This window comes from Canis aureus, chromosome 11 (assembly GCF_053574225.1).
Source record: "Canis aureus isolate CA01 chromosome 11, VMU_Caureus_v.1.0, whole genome shotgun sequence".
NCBI lineage: Eukaryota > Metazoa > Chordata > Mammalia > Carnivora > Canidae > Canis > Canis aureus.
The window spans coordinates 36,193,568-36,218,816 of NC_135621.1; the positions used below are offsets into that span (position 1 = coordinate 36,193,568).

General features: G+C 40.2%; 1 protein-coding gene and 1 pseudogene across 2 annotated transcripts; both read right to left on the reverse strand.

The window, feature by feature from the left end:
• Positions 1-329: 329 nt before the first annotated feature.
• NOPCHAP1 (NOP protein chaperone 1) lies at positions 330-7,707 on the reverse strand. Of its 2 annotated transcripts, none has more exons than XM_077914799.1 (4): positions 7,551-7,707; positions 5,795-5,881; positions 4,536-4,672; positions 330-2,657 (listed from the first exon to the last, which is right to left on the reverse strand). In XM_077914799.1, exons 1-4 carry the CDS (start codon positions 7,663-7,665, stop codon positions 2,430-2,432), a joined length of 567 nt encoding a protein of 188 aa, XP_077770925.1. In that variant the 5' UTR covers positions 7,666-7,707; the 3' UTR covers positions 330-2,429. The 2 variants fall into 2 exon arrangements, with proteins under 2 accessions (XP_077770925.1, XP_077770926.1); XM_077914800.1 differs by lacking the exon at positions 7,551-7,707 and adding an exon at positions 7,153-7,389.
• Positions 7,708-21,429: 13,722 nt separating this feature from the next.
• LOC144324397 (eukaryotic initiation factor 4A-I pseudogene) lies at positions 21,430-24,449 on the reverse strand (annotated as a pseudogene).
• Positions 24,450-25,249: the final 800 nt, after the last annotated feature.

Genomic DNA, 25,249 nt, shown 5'->3' on the forward strand with positions numbered 1-25,249 from the left:
GCAAAATATGCAATCCTTTCCTCTAAAGAAAGGAGCCACCTCTTCATTGGCCTCTCTTTCGGAATGAAAAATACTTTCCTTTACAAAAGTACAATAACAAGACTTTGCTTACTATGCCTCACTAGGAGAGTGTGTGTCACGTGCTCAATCCCAATCCAACCACTGGCAGGGTTTTCCCATGACCGGGTTATGGGGAGTTGACTACAAAGATTCCAGCATTAAACTTTCTGGAAAAGTCTACCGATCATTATTACCCTGTCTGTTTCTGTAGGATCGAGAACCACTGACGTTTAAGATGAATGACTTTACTGACATAAAGAGAGAAAGAGTAGTTTAGTGAACATTTATTGTACATTTCAATCAAGTGAAAGGCCCCATCCTAGGCTGAGGGAAATACAAGTGAAAATAAGATTCAGCAACCGCCCCCCCCCCATCTTTCCAGAGTAGTGGATACAGGTACAAGCTACTTTGTAAGGCAGGCTTTTTTTTTTATAAGTACCATATTTAATGCACAATTAAAATATTGTGGGAATGGACAGGAGATTCACTCAGAATGAAATTTTTGCCTCAAAGACCATTGCACCTGATTTTCTGATTTATAACTGTCACAGACCCACAGAAGGATGGTACCCCTCCTCAACCTTGGCAGGAACAGAACTGCCTGTCCAAACGGCTGCCATGTCTCACACCCAAGCACCGGGCAGAAAAAGCACAGGTCAGACTAACCAAAGCACAACAGTGATTTACTTCCCAATACACTGAAGGGCAAACTGTTTACAAATAAAACAGCTTTTTAATTAAGGTGTAACATGTACACAGCAAAGTGCAGGAGCGAATGTGAAATTTGTGACTCAACACATTTTTATATATGACTGAGTGGTGGTAACACAAATGGACTTGAATTTAGTTGACTTCCTTTACAGTACAGACAGGCTTGATGTGGTACACAAGACAGCCATGGCAGGAGGGAACTATTAAAATTCTATACACTAGTACATATTTCTAGAATGACTGGTCTCTCACCAATCACTCAGCATATTTCCACTTGGATATGTATTTCCTGTGAAGTTACACCTTCATATCCTACTGCTTGGAGCAGCCTACCATGGCTTAAAGTTCCCTATATACCCTCATATACCCATTAAGTCACTTAACAACATTATCCAGAGCCTAGTTGGTACTATCCACCACGCTAAGTAGTAAACCAAACAAATGCAACTAACTCTTCCCGCACGTAGCATAAGATATTAGCTGGTAGGAGCTGATCTTTAACTATTTACACCAATAACACATCACAGTCATGTTTGGTGCTACTAAATAGAGCACAATAATGTTTCCAGCTGAAGAGTCTCATTTCCAGATCTGTTCATTTCAGAGTACTAACAAGATGTCTCGAGCTAATGTGAGGAGTAGGAAAAAAGTTAAAAGAGAGCCCTAATACATTAGGGGACAAATTTCATCAGCTCAACCTACTTAGAGATGGTCCTTTAAATTCTCAGGCCTATATCCTGAGCAAAGCCAATCCTTGGCAGATGAGATCTGAAACAAATTTAATAAGGTCAAGAATGAGGCAAAAAGGCACCTGCAGCACAGGATAATTTTGACCTTTGAAAGGGAAAAAACAACTGTTACATTTTTTTTTGTACCACACCCTGTTGTTTCCATGATGTCTCTTATTTTCTATATTTGAGAGGTTTTAAACTGTGGGCAACCATCTAGAAGAGTTTTAAATAGCTGAAACAAAAAATCTGCCTTATGAAAAAGAAGGAAAAACAAAGAAAGCATGAATTTTTCTAACCAGTAAATTCTCTATACACTGAGTGGCTGCAGAGTCACCAACAGAGCCACAGAGCGCCAAATTTCCGGCTCAACCTGGCAAGGACGTTTCTGTTTTTTAATGAAAGTAGATACACCTGATGGCAGCTGAATATAAGTAATTCTTTTCTCTGTAAAAAATTTCTTTCTCTTAAAAATTTCTTCCCCATTGAACCCACAGTGATGATTGATAAATTTGACTTTATAATGACCTAAAGAAATAACCCAGATTGTTTTATTCAAGACAATTTAAAAAAACAAATGATTTGTATTTTTACTTTAAAATGAATTTGTGAAAAAAAAATGAATTTGTGATTTCTGAAGTCTATGCCAAAGAACGAAGATGCTAAACAAATTCACTCATCACCACACATACAGTTAAGCTTTCTAAATGAAATCTCTTTAGTGTAAGATCAAAGACAGTCTGCTCATAGAAAATCCTCAAATGCTACCTATTCCAGCTCTTTAAAAGGTAGCTTTTGTTTCTCTGAGAAACAAAATACATCTAATGATACATAAAAGCACCACAGATATCTGAAATGCAAAACAACCAGCAAGCCATTATTCTTTTTCTGCAGAACAAGCAGGCATACATCACCTGTTTCTGAGACCATTTATTTTACTATTTCTATTTTTTTACTGGATGGGCTGTCCAAAACCTCAATCTTGCCTTTTCCATCTTCTGAATGAGGAAGCTTAATGTTATCTATGGTGACTTCAGAAGCGGTGCTATCATCTTCCTCCTCAGATTCTGAGCTGTCCTCCGAGCTGTCTTGTAAACTCTCTTCTGAACTGTCCTCTTCTTTGGAATTGGATTGATTCATCTCAAACAAGGCCACATCCTGCCAAAAGCACCACGTGAGAAATTTATTTCATGGTAGTCCCCTAGAAAGTTGCAAAAACCACCTTGGGAAGAACCCACAACATTAAGGACAAATATCAAAGCACAAAGGGCAAGAAATGTTTTTAATACAATATGGCCTTTTTTTTTCTTTCAGTTGCCACCCCCCACCATGATGGTTTACAGGTACTACAAGTCTAAAAAGTCCCCCACAACCCAATTCTATACAACCTGAACACATTCAACAATATGCATCCAACAAATATTAACAAATACTAACATGAGCCAGGCACCACACTAGGTTTTAGAGACTCCACCAGAACAGCAACAAAATCCCTGCCTTTGTGGCACTGATATTTTTGAGACGGATTGGCAAATTACAGCTTGCAGGCCAAACCCAGCCCAGTATCTGTTTTTGTTTAGCTTGTGACCTAAGAATGTTTGTTTGTTTGTTTATTTATTTATTTTATTTTTTAAAAGATTGTATTTATTTATTCATGAGAAACACAGAAAGAGAGGCAGAGGCACAGGCAGAGGGAGAGGCAGGCTCTCTGCGGGGAGCCTGGTGTGGGACTCAATCCTGGGACCCCAGGAACACGCCCTGAGCCAAAGGCAGACGCTCAACCACTGAGCAAACCAGGTGCCCTAAGAGTGTTTTTTAAAATTTTTAAGTGGCAGGAAAAAAAAAATCAAAGGGATAATATTTCGTGAACCATGAAAATGATATGGTAAGTCAATAAAACCTGCCTATTCAAACATATCGTCTACAGCTGCTTTCATGCTAACATGGCAGAAATGAGCAGTCACAACAGAGACCGTATGGCCGACAAGCCTAAAGTATGTACTAGCTGGCCTCAGATACAAAATACTTGCTGACCTCTGTTCTAGTCAGGAAAAAAAGATAATGAAAAACTACATATAAAGTATAGTGTAGGACAAGTTAAAATGAAGAAAAGTAAAGCACGATAGGATAAGCTTCTAATAGGGCCACTGGGGTGACCACTAGTAAGAGAGGGAGGGAGTGAAGATGCAGAAATCTGGGAAGAGACTTGTACAAAGACGGACAAGACCTGGAGCAAGGAGACTGAACGGGAGTACAGGAAAGAGGTGGGAGGTAAATCAGATGGAGCTAGAGGCAGGATCCCATGGGCCCTTGAGGGACTCTGAACTCATCAGGAGTGTGATGGGAAGGGTAGGCCACACATAGTGTGAAGAACAGATCATAGGAAAGAAAAGGCCGAAGCAGGGGAACCTGTTGAGAAATCACTGCAGCAGTCCAGAGGAGACCATGATGACATGGACCAAGGGTGGCAGCAGGGGACACGGTACAGAGTAGCTGGATCTGGATAAATTCTGGAGGTAGAGTAGGCCAGAGCTGCTGATGAATGAGATGTTACTATCAAGCATGCTGTCAGCTCTGTCCAGACGCAAGTGTTATACAGGGAACTCTGGTGTAGAAAAGGAAATGAGGCTACATGAAGAAGACTTTGCATGTGGCTCAGGTAATCAGTCTGTTAAGTGCATCATTTATTTTTATACTTTCCATGAATCAGGTTATGATTACTTCTTTTAGGAAAAAACAACCCACTTGGAACACTTAGTAAATTAATGCTTCAAGATAACAAATGTACTATTTGACTTGAAAAAGCCCTCCTATTCTCTATTGCTACACTCCTAAACTCCACTCAGGGAAGCTTACTGATCTGTAAGATCCCTGATCATAAAATGATCAGATCCCCATGCAGTACTGGAAATATGAGCGGACTCTGCAAGAAGGAAAAAATAACGCTTGGAATTATACTGGAAAAGTCCTCTCTCTTAAAGATGATGAGGCATACTGGTAATTTTACCCTATGAAATGAAAACAAAGCATCATTACCATTTGTATAACTTTTCCAAGAGCCCCATCAATATCCTCAATATTGAAACGACCAGGTGATGCAGCTGCCATTTCTTTTCTCAGCTTTTCATTTGCCTGAGCCATCTGTGGGAGAAAGGTCTGCACTTGGTCCAACACTAAGGAAAGAAAATATACTTTATCAATATTTATGTCAGTCTTTGGCCAAACATCCAATTATTTTTAAAGATTTTATTTATTTATTTATTCATGAGAGACACAGAGAGAGAGGCAGAGACACAGGCAGAGGGAGAAGCAGGCTCCATGCAGGGAACCTGATGTGGGACTTGATCCAGGACCCCGGGATCACGTCCTGAGCCGAAGGCAGATGCTCAACCACTGAGCCACCCAGGTGCCCCTCCAATTTCTAAAATCCAGGATTTACTGTAAAACACTCCCAAATTCAATAGTAACAATAGTTATAATAAAAAAAATCTTTCACATTTCTTCCATTTTAAAAACCTCCATCCTCTTCTGAATCCTTAAAGCAGGACTACACAAGGTAGTGAATATTTCTTAATGTTTATTTGTGCTTTCATATATCCTCAGAACTGTACATTCCTAGACGGCTGGCACTTTGACCAATAGTAACTGAATAAGGAGAAAGTATGGCTTAATAGTTAGATGTATCAGGTTTGGAGCTGGAGTTTAGTCATTTGCAACCACAGGTGTCCTAAATAGCAAATTTAATCTAACCATTCAAAACATCAATTTACTCATCTGTTAAAACAGGGGTGATAACCATACTATGCTAAGTACAGGGAATCAATGAACAAGGTATGTCTAGTTTCTGTAGCTCTCAAGAGGCTCAGCACATTATGCACACAAGGAATTCTCAAAACTTGTTAAGCCACTGACACAGCTACATAATACAGAACTGAACTATCCAGAGTACAGAAGAAGAAAAGAAAAAGGTAGTGAAGGTCAAGAAATGGCCTTTCATTGTAAAAGAGGGCTGCTGGGAGAATGACATAAGGTCATGTAATACAAAGCCCCACACAACTGCCATCACAACGAGGAAAGAAATAAAAGATAAAAAAAGACTCAAATGGAACTCCACAGATGGAAAACACTGTCAGAGCTCCTGAGACCCTGAGCAGTCATGGGGGGACAATGAACAGCTCTGGCCAGACTGGGGTTCACTGTGGAGCTCTACTGCTCAACTGGGCAAAATTTAACATCAGAGAGGGTTCCTGAGAAAGAAGGGGAGAAGAGAAAGAAAGCAAGGAAAATATACTTACAGGGACTCCTCTCTACCCGAACTGTTTGAAGAGTGGCATTTTTTCTGCAGTTAGGCTTGGGTTGGATAAGTAACCTGTCCCATATACCTGAAAGCACACACACAATTAATTGACTGCAGCATCAAGAAATGGGGGCCCTTCCGCAAACTTGCCACAACTGCTCTCAAGTCTTGAACATTCCACATTCCCCAACACATTTTTAGAAAAAGAGGCTCTCCAAGCAGGGAGCCCGACGCAGGACTTGACCCTGGGTCTCTAGGGCTGCCCCCACCCCTCCTCTTTCTTAGGCCTGGCTCATACATCTGTATGTGACACCGATGCTGGGGAATATGTGCAAACTAACCTGCACCTCTGTGGGTCAGAAATCCATCAGTGACCAATGAGTTTCTTCAACAAAGGGGCAGAGGAAGCAGTACAGAGTACAATGGTTAAGTGAAACCAGAAATGGTTACTGGCTGTGTTATACCGGACAAATTAACCTCTTGGAGCATTCGTTCATTTATAAAGCACACCTGTCTTGCTAGTGGACCTTCATTAAAGATGTCCAACCCGGACAAATGAGCCCTTGGGAGAACTTCTGACCGTATCCCCCACCCCTGACCCCTGTGCACCTATTCAGGCGCATCACTCACTACTCCTCAAATTAACAAACTCTTCAGTCCATCAGAGCTCAGAGGACAGGATCTGTCTTTCAAAACTCAAGGTTTGTTTGTTTGTTTTTAATATTTTATTTATTTATTCATGACACATACAGAGAGAAAGGAAGAGGCACTGGCAGGGGGAGAAGCAGGCTCCATGCGGGAAGCCCAGTACCCCGGGAGCACGACCAGAGCCAAAGGCAGACACTCAACCAACCACTGAACCACCCAGGTGCCCCAAAACTCTAGGCCTTGATCACCCTGTTTCCAACACCTGGAAAAACTTTTCACTCAAGTACAAAAGCCCTGTTCACCCCAAAGCAGAGCTTAACAAATATTCTTTGACCACCACTTTGGGTCTAGCAAATGGATGAGCCCAAAGAATCCAATCAGACTGACTGGATCCGAATCCCAATTTTGTCACTTTTCAGCCACATGATCTCCAGCAAGTTATTCATCTGTATGATGCACTGTGACTCAGTTTCCTCATCTATAAAACAGAGATAACGGAACCTTCTGCACGGGGTTTTTTGTGAGGATGAAATGAGTTCATTAAATCCTGGGTCACAGCAAGCTCTACACAAGCTTTGGCATTCGGGATGCTCTGGGTCTTCTTCAAGCTAATATTCACGGAGGGTATGCCCAAGACCTTAGGCCCCTTCCCCTTCTCCACCAAAACAAACGAACAAAGCGAAACACCCATTCAACAGGTAGAGCTACCTCTATTTTCCAAATGTGGAGAGTGGAGCATCGAGAATGCAAACAGCTCTCTGTGGCTCCACAGCCATCAATCACGGAGCTGGGATTCGAATCCACGCTTCTGCACTCTCCACTACGTGGCTGAAGTCCTAGGTGACTTCCTAGAGCCAAGCGTCCCTCTACTAGCGAGACGAGGCCCTGGGGCCGCTGGCGTGGGCACGGCGGGTGCCGGCGCGGGGTCCACCCCCAACAGTCGCCTGCACCCGCGCCGCCGCCCCGCTGAGTGGGCGCCCGCCGCCACGCGGAACCGAACCGGCATCGCGGGCCCCGCGCCCCCCCTCCCCGGCGGCCCCCCGCGGCCCGGCACACGCCCCCCGGCCGCACGTGCGCACCCACGCCGCCCCCGCCCCCGCCGTCACCTCTGCGGCCGCCGCTCCCGGCCGTCAGCAGCTCCTTGGACACCGGGCCCGCCGAGCGTCCCCGCGGGGACGACGAGCAGCTGGCGCCGGCCTGGGGCTCGCCGCGGACCTCCATTCCGCTCACTTGGCCTTGCGAGCCCGCCCCGCCAGGCCCGGATGCCGGAAGGAGGGCGGGCGGGGGCGGGGCCAGGGCCGCGAGTGGGCGAGACGCGGCGGCGGGGGGGGCGGGGCCAGGGCCGTGGGGGGCGGGGCCAGGGCGGGGCGGGGGCGGCCGCGGCCACAGCGACACCTGGCGAATCTCCGAGGCCACCCCACCCTGGGCCCTGGGGGAAAATGAATGGCGGAGTTTCTGAGGCTCGGCGGCTGGGTGGAAGAGCTGCCAACACTCAATTTTAGCCAAAGGATCCGGACAACAGGGCACCCTAGGGCTGCGCCTCCTCCTCATTTTTTCTTATTCTTGGATTGTAGTGAAAAGAATACTCATAAAATTTACCGTCTTAACCATTTTTAAGTGTACATTTCAGAAGTGTTAGACTATTTTACATCGTTAGGTACCAGATCTCTAGAATTTTTTCACCTTGCAAAGCTGAAGCTGCATCCATTAAGCAACCCTCCCTTATTGTTATAATAACCACTTACCGTTATATTACATCCAAGTTATAGAACCTATGGGAGAAATGTCCGTAGGCACTGCGAGCAAGACACCGATTAATGCGTCTTAATAGCTGATTTCACTCTCTTTCTATTTAAAACCTACTCTGGAGATTCTTCAGAATAAAAAGGGACCTTTTTTATTTGTATGCCAGCGCCTCCCTTGTAGTCAGGCACATTGTTAATGATTAATCCATGTTTAACTAATGAATGCACAGAGAAAAGTTGAACAAATTAGTAATTGTGAATTGTTTCATTGGTTGATGGATCACCCCCGTGAAACAGAATTGTAGCCTTCAGAAATGTCCTCAAATCTCTGTTGTAAATTGTTGACTAGGTCAGAAGCACCCTGTAGGTACAATGTTGTACAAAACTAATCAACGTAGGACACTTGGGTGGCTCAGCGGTTGAGTGTCTGCCTTCTGCTCTGGTCCTGATCCTGGAGTCCTCCAATCCAGTCCCACATCGGGCTCCCCGCAGGGAGCCTGCTTCTCCCTCTACCTAGGTCTCTGCCTCTCTCTCTTGGTGCCTCTCATGAATAAATAAATAAAATCTTAAAAAAAAAAAAAAACCACCTAATCGAGCTATTTGTAACAATAACTCAAAAATTAAGACATGCATATCTAGCCAAGATGAGTAGAAAATGCACTGGCAGACTGTCGTCTCCCCCCCTTGAAATAATGTTGTTAACCAGAAAAGCAGTTCTATAAAATATGCAAATAAATGTAAAACATCGTTTTCCTCACTTTGAATCTTTTAAAAATAAAAGATTTTTATTTCAAAAATCTAAATTTTATTTATTCATAAATAAATGAATTATTTAACCACTCAACCACTGAGCCACCCAGACGTCCCAATCATTTAGATTTTTAAAAGTATTATAGGTTTATAACATATGTAGAAGTAAAATACATATGACAAGAATAGCACAGAAGGTGGAGGTAATAAATCTGTAAAGATCTTACATTTTATGTGAAGTATTTTAATAGAATTTTAAAATAGTGATAAATTAAAGATGTATATTATAAATACTGGCCCAACTCCCCCAAAAAGAAAAAAAAAAAACAATTAAAACGAGGAATAGCTGATCAGCCAATAGTGGAGATAGAAACTGAGCTGTAAAGTATAATCAATTAATTCAGGGATGCCTGAGTGGCTCAGTGGCTCCTGGGACTGGAATCACGCCCCACATCAGGCTCCCTGTGGTTAAAGGTCAAGTGATGGAAAAGATAAACCATGCAAATATGAAGCAAAAATCAAGCCAGAGTAGCTACAGTACTATCAGACAAAATAGATTTCAAAACAAAGAATATCACCAGTGTTACAGGCTGAATCCTCATATCCTCCCAAAATCTCTATGTTGAAGCCCTAACCCCTGGGTGCGGCTAAGTTGGGAAACGGGGACTCTAAGGAAGTAATCATTACTAAGTAAGGTTGTAAATATAGGGTCCTGATCCAGGAGGAATAGTGCTCTTATATAAAGAAACACCAGAGTCCTACTCTTTCTTTCCCCACACTCACACACACTAAGTATAGGCCATGTGAATACATGGTAAGAAGGCAGCCTTTTGCAAACCAAGGGGAGAGCTCTCATTAGACATCAGCCCTGCTGGAAACTTGATTTTGGATTTTCCAGTCTCCAGAATGGTGCGAAAATTAATTTTTCTTGTTTAAGCTACCCACTTTGTGGTACTTTGTCAGAACAACTTGAGCAGACTAAGGCACCAAGGATAAAGAGGAACATTTCATAATGATAAGGAGATAAATTCATCATGATAATGTAATGGTAATAACTGTGAATGAGTCTCATAACCAAGCTTTAAAGTAAAAAAAGGAAAATCTAATAGAACTAGAGAACCAGACAATATTAATACTATTGTTGGAGATTTCAACACTCCTCCCTGAGTAATTGGTAGACCAAGTATACATAAAGAAGTCTTAAGAAAATCTATCAACCAACCTAACCTAACTGACATCCAGAACACTTCTTCACCTTGCAACAGCAGAATAAAAATTGTTTCAGCAGCAACAAAATAATAATAAGGTCTATCATACATATGTAAGTTCATTTAAAAAGTCACAAAAAAATTTAAAAGATTGAATTCATCCAAAGTTTTTTCTCCAATATCAACAAAACTAAAAACCTTATGTAGGTTATCAAAAGCCAACTAGAAATCAATAATAGAAATCTGGAAAATCTCTAAACATTTGGAAATTAAACAATTAAGTTCCAAATAATCCATGAGTTAAATAAAAAGTACAAAAGGAATTATAAAATATTTTGATCTGAATTAAAATAAATATAGAAACCATCAAAATGTGTGCAATGTAGCTACTGCAGTACAAGGAGGGAAGTTTATAACATTAAGTGCTTACATCTGAAAAGATATAAGGTCTCATTTATCTAAGCTTCCACATTATCCAGAAAAAAAAGGAGCAAATTAAACTCAAAGCAAGCAGAATAAAGAAAATAATAGAGTGGAAATCAATAACATAAAACATAAACACAATACAAAAGTCAATAAAACCAAAAGCTGATTATTTGTAAAAATCAATAAAATTGATAAACCTATATCCAAACTAATCAGAAAATAACCAGAAAAAAGACAGACTAATAATATCAGAAATGAAAGAGGAGCATTACCATAGATTCCACAGGCATCAAATGAATAAGGGAAATAGTCTGAGCAATTACGCCAATAAATTTTCAAATTTACATGAAATGGACAGATTCTGTGAAAAACACAATGCATTATCCTGTCAGTTTTTGATTTGACAAATGTACCATGGTATGTATAATAGTAACAAAAGGTGGAAAGTGGATAAAAGACGTACAAGAACTCGCTGTGTTATCCTTGAGAATTTTCCGTAAAGTTAAAATTATTGCAAAACAAGGAATTTATTTTAAAAGGAATTCAAGAAAATTATTCTACAATATGTGGATATCATTATACATACACATAGACTATACATTTCAAAAGACCATATCATTTACCTAGAAAAATCAGCCCAGACTAGTCACTACCAAAACATACTCTGGTAAAACTCTTGGACTTTAAATATAAGAAAAAAACTGTCCAACATATTTTGGCAAAAAGACCCAATAAGTCATGAGGAAAGAAAATAAAATTGGCATTTACGTTCTGACAGAAAGATTTTTGCCAGAATGCAATTAAATAGCTTATTTAAGATATTCAGAGAAAGAAAATTTAAGCTAAGAACTTAGCTTACCTGCTTTTCTTTTTTTTAAAAAAAAAAACTTATTTTATTTAAATTTAATTTGTTAACATATACTGTAGCATTAGTTTCAGATGTAGAGCTCAGTTATTCATCCATTGCATATAACACCCAAAGCTCATTTCATCATGTGTCCTCCTCAATGCCCATCATCTAGTTGCCTCACGCCCCCTTCCCCTACAGCAACCCTCAGTTGGTTTCCTATAGTTAAGAATCTCTTATGGTTTGCCTCCCTCTCTGATTTCATCCTATTTTATTTTTCCCTCCCTTCCCCTATAATCCCATTTTGTTTCTTAAATTCCGCATATGAGTAAAACCATTCTTTTTCTCTGATTGACTTATCTTGCTGAGCATAATACACTCCAGTTCCATCCACATTGAAGATTTCATCCTTTCTGATGGCTGAGTAATATTCCATTTTAGATATAGAGCACATCTTCTTTATCCATTCATCTGTTGATAGACATCTGGTCTCTTTCCATAGTTTAGCTATTGTGGACATTGCTGCTATAAACATTGGGGTGCAGATCAGATCACAGCATCTGTGTCCTTTGGGTAAATACCCAGTCGTGCAATTTCTGGATTATAGGGTAGGTCTATTTTTAACTTTTTGAGAAACCTCCATGTTGTTTTCCAGAGTGGCTCTATCAGCTTGCATTCCCACCAAGTGTAAGAGGGTTCCCTTTTCTATGCATCCTTACCAACATTTGTTGTTTCCTGACATGTTAACTTTAGCTGACTGTTATGGGGTGGTATCTCACTGTGGTTTTGATTTGTATTTCCCTGATGCCAAGAGTGATGTTGAGCATTTTTTCATGTTTTTATTGGCCATTGGTATGTCCTCTTTGGAGAAGATGACATGATACTTATGTAGAAAACCCAAAAGTCTCCACCCCAAAATTGCTAGATCTCATATAGGAATTTAGTAACATGGCAGGATATAAAATCAATGCACAGAGATCAGTGGCATTTCTATATACCAACAATGAGACTGAAGAAAAAGAAATTAAGGAGTTGATCCCATTTATAATTGCACCAAAAACCCATAAGATACCTAGGGATAAACCTAACCGAAGAGGTAAAGGATCTGAAAACTATAGAACGCTCATGAAAGAAATCGAGGAAGACACAAAGAAGTGGAAAAATATTCCATGCTCATGGATTGGAAGAACAAATATTATTAAAATATTTATGCTACCCAGAGCAATCTATATATTCAACACAATCCCTATCAAAATACCATCAGCATTTTTCAGAGGGCTGTAACAAATAATCCTAAAATTTGTATAGAACCAGAAAACACCCTAAATACCCAGAAGACTGTTGAAAAAGAAAAATCAAAGCTAGTGGCTACACAATTCTGGACTTCAAGCTGTATTACAAAGCTGTGATCATCAAGACAACATGGTACCAGAACAAAAACAGACACATAGATCAATGGAACAGAATAGGGAACCCAGAAATGGACCCTCAACTATGTGGTCAACTAATATTTGACAAAGCAGGAAAACGGAAAAAAAAAAAAAAGATAGTCTTTTCAACAAATGGTGTTGGAAAAATTGGACAGCCACATGCAGAAGAATGAAACTGGACCATTTTCTTACACCATACACAAAGATAAGCTCAAATGGATGAAAGACCTAAGTGTGAGACAAGAATCCATCAAAATCCCTGAGGAGAACACAGGCAGCAACCTCTGTGACCTTGGGAGCAGCAACTTCTTGCTAGACACGTCTCCAAAGGCAAGGGAAACAAAAGCAGAATGAACTATTGGGACTTCATCAAGATAAAAAGCTTTTGCACAGTAAAAGAAACAGTTGACAGAGCCAAAAGACAAGCTACAGAATGGGAGAAGATATTCGCAAATGACATATAAGATAAAGGGCTAGTATCCAAGATCTATAAAGAACTTATCTGGGCGGCCCGGGTGGCTCAGTGATTTAGTGCCGCCTTCAGCCCAGGGCCTGATCCTGGAGACCTGGGATCAAGTCCCACGTCGGGCTTCCTGCATGGAGCCTGCTCCTCTCTCTGCCTGTGTCTCTGCCTCTCTCTCTCTCTCTCTGTGTGTCTCCCATTAATAAATAAAAAATCTTAAAAAAAAAAAAGAATTTATCAAACTCAACACCCAAGAAACAAAAAATCCAGTCAAGAAATGGGCAGAAGACATTAACTGCTTTTCAAGAATAAAGGTTTTAAAGATGTAGACAGTTTTGAAGATGTAAAGGACACAGGTAATATTGCTCCCAGCCTTCTTGAGGTATCTAGTAGAGAACAAGTTTCAGAAAATGATTGGAGAAATTCAACTTCAGTTTTGGTGATGAGCATTTTGCTGTAGAATTGGGGAAAGAACAGTGAGAATATGGTTAAAAGAATAGTATGTTGTTTTTTATAGATTTGATAATACAGATATAATACAAATATCAAAAATGAGGAGAAAGCAGAGATGATAAATGAAGAGAAAGTCTTGCTTTTTGAAAACCGGGAATAAAAGATAATACTTTATCTATTTACTTTTTAAAGAAATTTTAAGTAATCTCCAACCTAACTTGGGGCTTGAACCTACAGCCCTGAGATCAAAAGTCAAATGTTTTACTGACTAGCCAAAAGATAATACTTTAAATTAGATATTAGAGATAAAGGAGGAAAAAGAAAGAGGTGACCAGCTAACTACAATATTGTTCATAGTAGAAAGACAATATCAAAATAAGAGGGGTCTGAATCCTGATAATACAAATGAAACCTTCTTCTAAGTTACATGGAAATTTCATAAAATTGACATATCAGAGCCCACAAAGAAAATTTCAATGTATTGGGATGCCTGGGTGGCTCAGTGGTTGAGCGTCTGTCTGCCTTTGGCTCAGGCCATGATCCCAGGGTCTTGGGATGAAGTCTTGTATCAGGCTCCCCACAGGGAGCCTGCTTCTCCCTCTGCCTATGTCTTTGCCTCTCTCTGTGTCTCTCATGAATAAATGAATAAAAGCTTTAAAAAAAGAAATAAATGATAATAGAATAATGACCATAAAGTCAAAGGAAATGTAGAAAATTTTATAAAGACTAATTTGTACAATTCCATGCAAATAAATTTGAAAACCTATATGAAACCATTTGAAATGGACAATATTCCAGTAATATCTAAAAACATATACCAGAAAAAGATTCATGAATTTGACTATATCGAAATTCAAAAAGATCTTTTACCTAAGAAAAAATCAGTATAAACCATGTAAAAAGACAAATAAAGTTAAAGTTTCCAACTTATACTACTGGAAAGTTTCAACACTCATAACATAAACAGCTTCTAAAAGCTGAGAAGAAAAAGAGCAAATGACTCTAGGGAAAAATGGGTTAGTGAAATGAACAGATAATTCACAGGAGTAGAAATAAAAGTGGCGCTTACACATATAAAGATATTCTAGCTCGCTCATATTTTTAAAAAATGCATGCAAAAGAAAATGACACAGAGGAACCATTTCTAATCTACCACGCTGGTAGTATTAAAAAATTACAACATACCTGTTGGCAAAGTTATGGGGAACCAGGCACTGTCATGTATTAATACCGGGAATGCAAAGCAATAGAGTTGCTATGGAAAGGAATTGGCATTATCAGGTAAAATTATTTATATATTTACCCTTTTTAAAAGCTTTATTTATTTATATTAGAGAGAGAGAGAAAGAGAGAGAGAGTGCATGAGTGTGGTGGGGGGCAGAGGGAAGGAGAGAGGGGAAGCAGACTCCCTGCTGAACAAGGAGCCTGGCCTCAGGACTCTGAGATTGTGAGCTGAAACCAAGAGTTGGACGCTTAACCAACTGAACCACCCAGGTGCCCCTGTACATTTACCCTTTTGCTCAGAAATTTCCAACAATATTCAGAGGCAGGGGGTAGGGGCTGCAGGAGTGGATACACTATTGGTAATAATAAAAAACTAAAATAACCCATATTTCCATCAGTAGGGACCTGGTTGAATGAACACAATGGAGTACCATGTAGTGTGAAAAGGAAGGAGAAAAATCCGTATATCCTGGTAGAGAGTGATCTTCTGTACCAATCTGTACCAATAAGTGAATAAAGCAGTTTGCAAAACAACATTCATGGTATGCTGCCTCACATGTGATAAAGAGGAAAATACCTATGTGTTGGTATACATGCACACACAGTCATGCATATATGCTTATATTTACAAAAAGAGACAATGGAGCATAAGCCAAAACTGAATAAAATAGTTAACTAGAAGGGAAAGGAAGGAATAGAAAAGGACATTAGACTTCATGGAATATATTAGGTTTTATAGCTTTGACTTTGGAATCATGTAAATACCTTGCCTACTTAAAAATAAATACAAAAGGAAAGAAAATCCCCCCAAATTGAAAACACACTGAAACAACTGAATTTAACTATATGTCAAGTTTATACCATAACAACACAGAAAAGAACTATTTTGGGTGACTTTAAAACACAACATTTGGCTGGTACATCCCTAGCAAGACACAGCTTAAGGGCAATGACAATAACTATACACCCACATAGAAATTTTTAAATGTTTACAATCCTCTTAAGTTTTAGTAGCAGTAGTAGAATGGTTATTTTGAAACTGCTATAAGAATATTCTTGGATAAAGCAAATAAGTAATTATATTAATATTCACAGCTCAGCTTTTTGTTGTTGTTGTTCCAAGAAGAGACATACAAGTAAAATCCTCCTGTAATTTTATTTTTTTTAATTTTTATATATTTATGATAGGCACACAGTGAGAGAGAGAGGCAGAGACATAGGCAGAGGGAGAAGCAGGCTCCATGCACCGGGAGCCCGACATGGGATTCGATCCCGGGTCTCCAGGATCGCACTCCGGGCCAAAGGCAGGTGCCAAATCGCTGCACCACCCAGGGGTCCCCCTCCTGTAATTTTAAATTTGAATTGGTAATATCTGTATAAATTCATGGTATCTTTTTCTCTTTCTGAGAAACATACTTATTCCTGAGTTTGGTCTGCTGGAAGGTCTGGAAATAATAACAAGCCACCATATCAAGCATCCCTGAGCTGGATCGTGCCTGCTAAATACCTTTCCTCACTAAAAGGAACAGAGCTTCTTACACAAATGGCTGATGTCAAGTCTGGGTCAGGGAGACCCAGGGACATCTGTGGTGCCAGAAACCAAGGATGCTTTCGAAGACAATGGGAGTCATATCAAAAGGAATCTAGAACTGACTCTGAGATTCCCATTAGGCAAAGCTGGCAAAACCATAATGGCTCTGCCAGTCATTCTGATGTCTCTGAAATTATAACCAACGAGATCTTGTGTGCCCCCAATTTAAAGCATTAGGAAGTACACAATGCCCACCTAATTAGTTTTCTTGCAAATGAAACAAGACACAAAGAAAGGAAGAAAACTTTTCCTAAATCAAGTCCCCAGTTCTAACTACTATTTTACAGGAAATATGAGGAATAGAAGGATAAGTGAAACCACTCAGGGAAGCAATTAGCCAAATCTAGAATGTGGGAAATCCTGCAAGATAAATATCAGTTTTATTCAACTGGAAAATTATATGAAAAGAAGGTGAGCTGTTTTCAATTTTAAGATACTTAGAAAGCATATACCTATGAGAAACTCTGGTTGACTTCCGTATATGTTATGGTTGTTATAATGAGCAAGCTCTTAATCATGATAGGACCCAAGCAGCACCCTATTGCTGAATGGGTGTTACAAAGTAACTTTTTCCAAGAAATGGGAAATAAGATTGCCATCCAAAAGTTAAAATGTGAATTAAGTTAATCAACTTGGGTCATTGGCCCACTTTTGGGCTAGCTGAAACAGGGGGAATGGAATTATTCTGATTGGTTTAGGGCAGTCAGGGCCACTCCTGTAGCTGGGGGTGGGGGTGGGATGCGGTGGACATCATCCAGATGGCAGAGCTTCCTTGGTAGGGAGAGATGGCCAAGGAAATTAGGAGGACACCCACAATGCCTACCATAGTCAATAGCACTTGGGATATATTATTTTGAGGTTTTTCTAAAAGGTAATTTTCTTTTAGGTTTACTTTTTATCTTCAGCAGACTAACCAAACTGATCATTTCTGCTGGTAAGTTTTCAAATGGCTATTACCAGGTTGCCAAGCCTTTGGGAAAAATCATCTAACTTAATTTAATTACCCAATTTGGTAAATCAAAACCATTTTATCTCTAGAGACATATACACTTAATGGCTGAAAATTATGGTATAGTTATACTGCAAATAATTTATTTTGGTTAGCTTCTTAGTTCAATCTATTTTAATCCTCTGGATAGAATTAAATGTGTCAAATAAATGATTTATTTTCTAGCAGCATAAAATTTTTACTTGGGGGCTGCAGATAAGGGGAGAGCAGAATTTTATTTCTAGTAGACTGTTATTCTGAAGAGTAGCCACCTTCAACTGGAGTTAACCTGATTCTCTGCCTCATCTGCGGAAATTTTTTAATTATTCTTTTAGGGGCTGAATTTTGGATATAGCAGAAGGCATCGTTTCTCCCTCAAAATTCCATCCATAGCATGGCATGAATAAGACCTGTGCTAAATTCTGCTAAATATCAATAAATCAAGAGTGACATCATAGTATTTTGATAAAGGGTGAAAATGTGCATACAGGTGGGGGTGGGGAGCCATTTCATTTATATAATTCATTGGTTTTGGATCAAAAGTATTTTCGCATTTTAACCAATTTTAAGTTATTTTCATAACTAAGTTCTTTTAATTCTTTACTTCTTTTCATTCTCAGGGTCTTGTTTCTAGGATCTTGGAAACATGGATCTTGCTCTAACAAGAACAGGATCTTACTCTGGCAACACAGAGTCTAGGACTAAGTTGTCAGCATCTCCCCAAAAGTATTGAAAAGATCTATACATAGTGAGGTCAATAATAAGCATTCCAATGATACTATTTCACACGATAATAGGCATACAATCTGGTAGATACAATCAGAAAGACTACGTACAAACAAGAGTGAAATGGGAAAGAACTTGAAGGAAAACTTTTTTTTTTTTTACGTTGGTAAATTGTGTACAGTTTGTACTGTTCCCCTTTTCTCATCCTACACTACCTCTTTTATCTATTTCATGTTAAGTACGTTTTGCAAGTTTATACATTCTGATTACAAACTGTTACAGGGCTCCAAACTGTTATTCAGAACAGAGAAGTCTCTATTATTTTAAATTGAATACTTTCAAGTCCACAAAAGCTGTCTTCCTTTAAGCTGCCAAACTGACCACCTACACATGGCTATAAGTACTTTATTTAGCAAGAAATACAGAAGAGAGGTGGCTACAGAGAATCAAGGGGGAACCAGCATATTTTTGTAAGGGTTTTCCCTCTGCACTGGCAGGATGCTGTCAAAGTAGCTTCCCAGGTCTCTGTTCCCTTATCTCTATCGTTTGTCTATTTTGGTAGAATTTCGGACAAGTTGCAACCACAGTATAACTCCTATGTACCTTTTACCCAGATTCAAAAATGAATACATTTTAATCCATTTATTTTTTGCTTTATCTTGGTCTTTTCTCTCTTCCCACACCACACCACACAGTCTTTTTTTTTTTTTTAATAATTTGAGATCAAATTGCAGCCTTTGTGTTTGTGTATCTGCTTATCCCTAAATACTTCAGTGTATGTATCCTAAATACAAGAATATTTTTTGACATAAGTGGAGGGCAATGAACAAAATCAGAAAATCTGACATGAATATGCACTATTATATAATCTGTATGTATTCAAATTTTGTCTTAATAATGTCCTTTGTAGGGGATCCCTGGGTGGCTCAGCGGTTTGGCGCCTGCCTTTGGCCCAGGGCGCGATCCTGGAGTCCCGGGATCGAGTCCCGTGTCAGGCTCCTGGCATGGAGCCTGCTTCTCCCTCTGTCTGTATCTCTGCCTTTCTCTCTCTATATATATATATATCGTGAATAAATAAATAAAATCTTTTAAAAAATTAAAAAAAATGTCTTTTGTAATTTTACCTTCCAGTCCAGGACCTGAAGCAGGACCATGCACTGCATTCAGTCTTCTCAAATCAATCTGTGATGGTTTCTCAGTCATCTTTTGTCTTTTATGGCTTTGATATTTTTGAAGAAGGTAGGCCAGAGGCTTCATAGACTGGCCCTCAATTTCAGCCTCCCTCCTGTTTCCCCATGATTAGACTCAGATTGTCTATTTTTGGCTAATCTACCATATAAGTGATATTGGGGCCTGCTCAGTGATATCTGCAGGCACATGATGTGGTTTTGTCTCATTACTGGTAATGTTAACTTTGATCACTTGGCCAAGGTAGTGTCTGTCAAACTTCTGCACTGTAAAATTATTAGTTATGTTTTTAGTTAACTAGTATTTGTGGGGAGATATGCAAACATACTGTCTCCTTAAACTTTCACTCCTTAATTTTCACATCTATTGATGATTTTCTAATTCTTTAATTCGTATCCTATGTATTAGTTGGTACTGTGCTTTGAGAAAGAGCTTTCTCTTCTCCCATTTCTTTACTTATGTCAGTTTTGACTCATGGATTTTTATTAATGGGTTTGAATTCATTACTTTATCATTTATTTCGATACTAAAATTGTCCCCAGTGGCCCTTTCAATCCGCAAACTTCTCTTTTTTCTATGTTACTTTTTTTTTTTTTAAGATTTTATTTATTTATTCAGGAGAGACACAGAGACACAGAGGAGAAGCAGGCTCCCTGTGGGGAGCCCAATGTGGGACTTGATCCCAGGACCCTGGGATCACGACCTGAGCCAAAGGCAGACGCTCAACCACTGAGCCACCCACGTGCCCCTATAATCTTCATTCTTTGAGCACTTCCCTAATTTGTGGTCCAGCAATTTCTGTACTTTATCTGCCCTGGTCCTGGAATTAGCCTTTTTTCCAAGAAGCACTTGTTCCTTTTAATGTTGAGAATGGTATTTAGAGAGTAAGGTCTGGTTGTTAGGTATGCTCATTGCTACAGATGTGCCCTCACTTTTAGATCCTATCACCCTAGAGGGCAAGGCAACACACGTGTATACACTCACATCCTCATATGCGAATATTTATTTCTATATCTGTCTGTATGATTAAACTTCAAGAATGAGAAACTTGCAGCTGTATGCTGAAACCAGGTTGAACCAGCTCAAAAGGGCTGATTACTAAATAATTGTATTTTGTGAGCTGATATTAGCTTGAAATCAGCCATTTGAATATTTATACCACAACATTCTGCAAATGCTACAGATCAAATTTGTTCCCCTCGCCCCACGCCAAGTTTAGCAGAGCACTGATGCAAATCTGCCTTCCATTATCCTCAATTTTTAAATTCAGAATATTTAGGTTACATGGTAAAAGGGAATTAAGGTTGTTAATCAGCTGACTTAAGGGCAATTCTCCTGGATTATCTGGGCAGGGCAAAGGTGCTCACAAAGGTCCTTAAAGTGGAAGAGGGAAGCAGAAGAGGAGAGAGATGTGAGAATGGAAGGAGGGTCAGAGATGCTACCCTGCTGTCTTTGGAGATAGAAGAAGGGGACCACAAGCCAAGGGGTGTGGCTGGCTTATAGAAACTGGAGAAGCATTCTCCTCTGGAGCCCCCAGAAGGAACATAGCTCTCTTGACACTTTAATCTTAGTTCAACTCCTATTGGACTTCTAACCTACAGAACTGCAAGATAACAAATGTTTTTGTTTAACCCACTATGTTTGTGGTAATTTGTTACAGTAGGAATGGAAACCAAACATTCATGGTGTATATGTTTCTTCTGTCAGGGAGCTTTCTCTCAGCCTAATGTCAGTGAGATTCATCCCTTTTGCTGAGTCTGTAATTTGTTTCATTTTATTGCAGAGTAGTATTCTATTATATGAAAGCCCGAGGCGAGTTTTGCCATTCTCATACTGCTAAACTTCTGCTTATTTCCAGTTATTAGACTATTAGATAACAACAGGTTTTGTTGTTGTTTGAATCAAAGTATGAAATTTATTCAAAGAAAAAGAAAAAAATGACCAGATGTCCATCTCTCAGCATCCTTCCCTCCCCGCCCTGCTCCTCTTCAATCCCCTGAGTCCCTGAGGACTAGACCCTGACTAGGGCTGGGTAGCAGAACAGCCCCTCTCAGAGGAGGTCAGCAACATTGAGGGGCATCTCCTCAATGGAAATGTTGAGGAACGTCTTGATGTCTCAAAGACTCTTCTCGTCTTATTCTGTCTCCATGTTAAAAGCCATATCCTTATGGCCAAATTAGCCACCAGGACCAGTTCTGTGGATAGAGTTTTCCCTGTTGGTGGGAAGGTCATAGCTGCTGACTAAAGAAATATGCTGCCCATCAGTGCCTCTGGCCAGTAGGTCAGTAGTAATTAATACTCTGCTAGAGCCAGAGCGGAATTCCCTTATGATTGTATTTCTTTTGGGTCCATGTCTCCAGGCCTGGCAGATACAGTGAAGTCTTGGGCATGTCCATCTTCTCAGTGAGCCAACCAACCTTCCAGTGTTGAATATGACTGCCTGCATGATGGTCAGGGTGTCATACAAGTCACACAGTGTGTCCAGCCTCCACTCCTCTTGTTCCACATTGATGTAGAACTGGTGGGTGATGTAGGCCCTCTAGGGTCAACTCTTCCTTGGCCAGAATCCAAATGGGTCCCTCATGAACTTCTTGGTCATCTCAAGCACATCAGGAGGCTTTGCAGCTGACAGCAAACCCCGTGGGTGTTGCTGTTGAGCTTTTGAAATATGTCATAGATCTGGTCCTTGAATCCATGGCTTAATATATCATCAGCCTCATCTAAAATAAACATTTTGATGTATTTGAGAGATAGGTATTTCTAGTTAAGCATATCAAACACATGACCTGGAATACCCCTGATGATATAGGGAGCTTCCATCTGCAGCTACTGCACCTCAGCATGCACATTTGTCCCATCAATGTGGGTGTGGCAGGAAGCACCCATGTAATCTCCCAATGTCATAATTACCTTCTGTATCTGCTGAGCCAACTCTCTAGTGGGTGGCAGGACAGTCTTGCATAGCCTTTATATCTAATTCAATCTGCTGCATAATCCATATAGTAAAAGGGACTGTTTTCCCATCCCTAGATTGGGCTTGAGCAATCAGATAATAACCCTTGATACAAGGAAGAATGGCTTGATGCTGGATGGCAGAAGGCTTCTCAAAACCATTTGTATAGGTGCCACAAAGAAGGGACTCAGGGTCATGTCATCAGAGCTGTCAACAATTCTAGGTACTCTTAATGATGCCTGTGGGCTCCATCCCACCAGGATCATTGTCACTGGATTGGGATTCCTGACTTAAAGGTATGAATCTTAGAAACTAGACCATGAACAGTTTTCTATACTTTTTTTTTTTATACAAGCCTCCATTCAAAAGAATGTTTACAAATGCTGATTTTGCTTGATTCCTAAACCAGACAGTATCAGCGAGGCTGCATCTTCATCGCTAGAAGAGTAGTCAATGCACAGATGTTCTTGAAAAATAGCCCAGCCATCAGCATCCCAGTATTGCACAAACCCTATCTGCTAGCAAAACTCCAACAAAGTCAGGTTAAAGAAGCTAAAAAAGGGCATCTGGGTGGCTCAGTGGATGAGCATCTGCCTTTGGCATCCTGGGATGGAGTCCCACAACAGGCTCCCCAGAGGGAGCCTGCTTCTCCCTCTGCCTGTGTCTCTGCATCCCTTATGAATAAATAAATAAAATCTTTTTAAAAAGAAGCTAGAATAATGCAATATATAATTAAAAATTTTAAATAAATGAATAATTCTGTTGAGAATGGAACTAGAATAGAAAATCCAAAAGCCCATAGCAGCATTACTAAAAGTAAAGAATGATAAATCAAAATGTATTCATTCATTCATTTCAGGAAGAAAATAATGGAGCATCCATTCAGGGCTGAAAACATTGTGCTAGCCTGAGTCATAAAGACTATGCTGACAATCTAGTAGGGACATAGATAAGTAAACAATATCTGTCCATAACTTATCTTCTAAGTTCTATGATTATGCTCTTCATTGGGTGTCACGGAAGCAGAGAGACCCTTAAGTCTACCTGGTTGGGTGTGGACTCAGAAAGGTATAGGGGAGACTGGAGTGTCCTCATTAATGAGAACAGGAAGTCCAAAGCCCAGAGGCAGGAACTTGTGGGCACTGTTGAGGAACGACAGGAACTTGACGAGTAGTCAAGGACAGTAGACCCTTGCTCCCTCAGGGGTACGTTCTAAATTTAGACACCAGGAATAGGGAACCCTTGAAACATTACCATGTTTGTGGAGAGAAACTTTCAATAGGTTACCAATCAACAATTTGATCTAAAAGAGAGAGAAACATCATAGGGAACTTCTTTCAATTCCTCAAAATCCCCCCCCTCTCTTTTTTGTAAAAGTACCTAGGACTAACCTCTACCTGGAACGCTCTCTTCTTTTCCTATCCCCTCTCCTAAAATTTCTATTAGGTTGGCTAGTGATCCTTTAGATTACAGCTTAAAGTCACTTCCTCTTACAAGTCTTCCCTGACTCCCTGCCCCCGCCTGTCTCCCTGACCCCCAAACTTAGGAAGATGTCGTTGTCACTGTTTATATAGTTGTCTGCCTCCCGGATAGACAATGCAGTGGTAGCCTCTGGAGTGTTATTATCACCATTCATAGAAGTGGAATCTGAGGTACATTGTGGATCAGTACCTCAATTCCTCATCTCTAAAACAGGCATAACAACAGGACATACCTTAGAGAGTTGTTGTATGAATGCGTTCATACAGGCCAGGTGCTTAGAGCAGTGGTTCACAGAGGTTCTCAGACCGGTCCCTGATTCTTCTCATCATTTGCCATTTCAGCAAACGGCAACTCCAGTCTCCAACTACTTGAGCCAGAAACTCTGGAGGCATTCTTAACGCCTTTCTCTTTCTCTCTTACCTCTCATTCAATCCATTAGTAAATCCTGCCTGTCTTCTCTCTTCTCAAATGATCCAGAGTGTAACACCTCCTCACCACTTCCTCTATGACCACCTTGATCTGGGCCACCATCCCTCTCACTTGGATTATTCAAACAGCATCCTCACTCAGCTCTTCCCAGTCATACCATTGAAACCCAGCTCAGAGTGAGCCATTTCTCTGCGTAGACCCTTTCAGTGGTTCCTGTCTCACTCAAGAGAAGTCCAAAAGTCTTACAATGGCCTACAAGCCTCATGACCTGTCTCCAGCTACTTCTCATTCCAGCGGCACAGGACTCTTTGCTGTTTCTTTTTTTTTTTTTTTTAATTTTTTTTAATTTTTTTTTTTTTTTTTTTTATATATGATAGTCACAGAGAGAGAGAGAGAGGCAGAGACACAGGCAGAAGGAGAAGCAGGCTCCATGCACCGGGAGCCTGATGTGGGATTCAATCCCGGGTCTCCAGGATCGCGCCCTGGGCCAAAGGCAGGTGCCAAACCGCTGTGCCACCCAGGGATCCCTCCTTGCTGTTTCTTAAACACATCATACGCACTTCTGCCTCAGGACCTTTCTGCCTACTGTACCTCCTTCAGATAGCATAGTTTCTCCCTCACTCCTTTCTCCTCAGAGCAGCAAGACCTCTGTGTATCATCTTGTATAAAACCATCTTCCCTCAGTGGTTGAGTATCTGCCTTCGGTTCAGGATATGATCCTGGTCCTGGGATCCAGTCCTACATCAGGCTCCCTGCAGGGATCCTGCTTCTCCCTCTGTCTATCTCCCTGTGTCTCTCATGAATAAACGAACAAATAAATAAATACATAACATCATACAATACAAAATACGAAAACAATACATTAAAAAAAAAAAAACGACCATCTCCCCTCCTCTCTATAC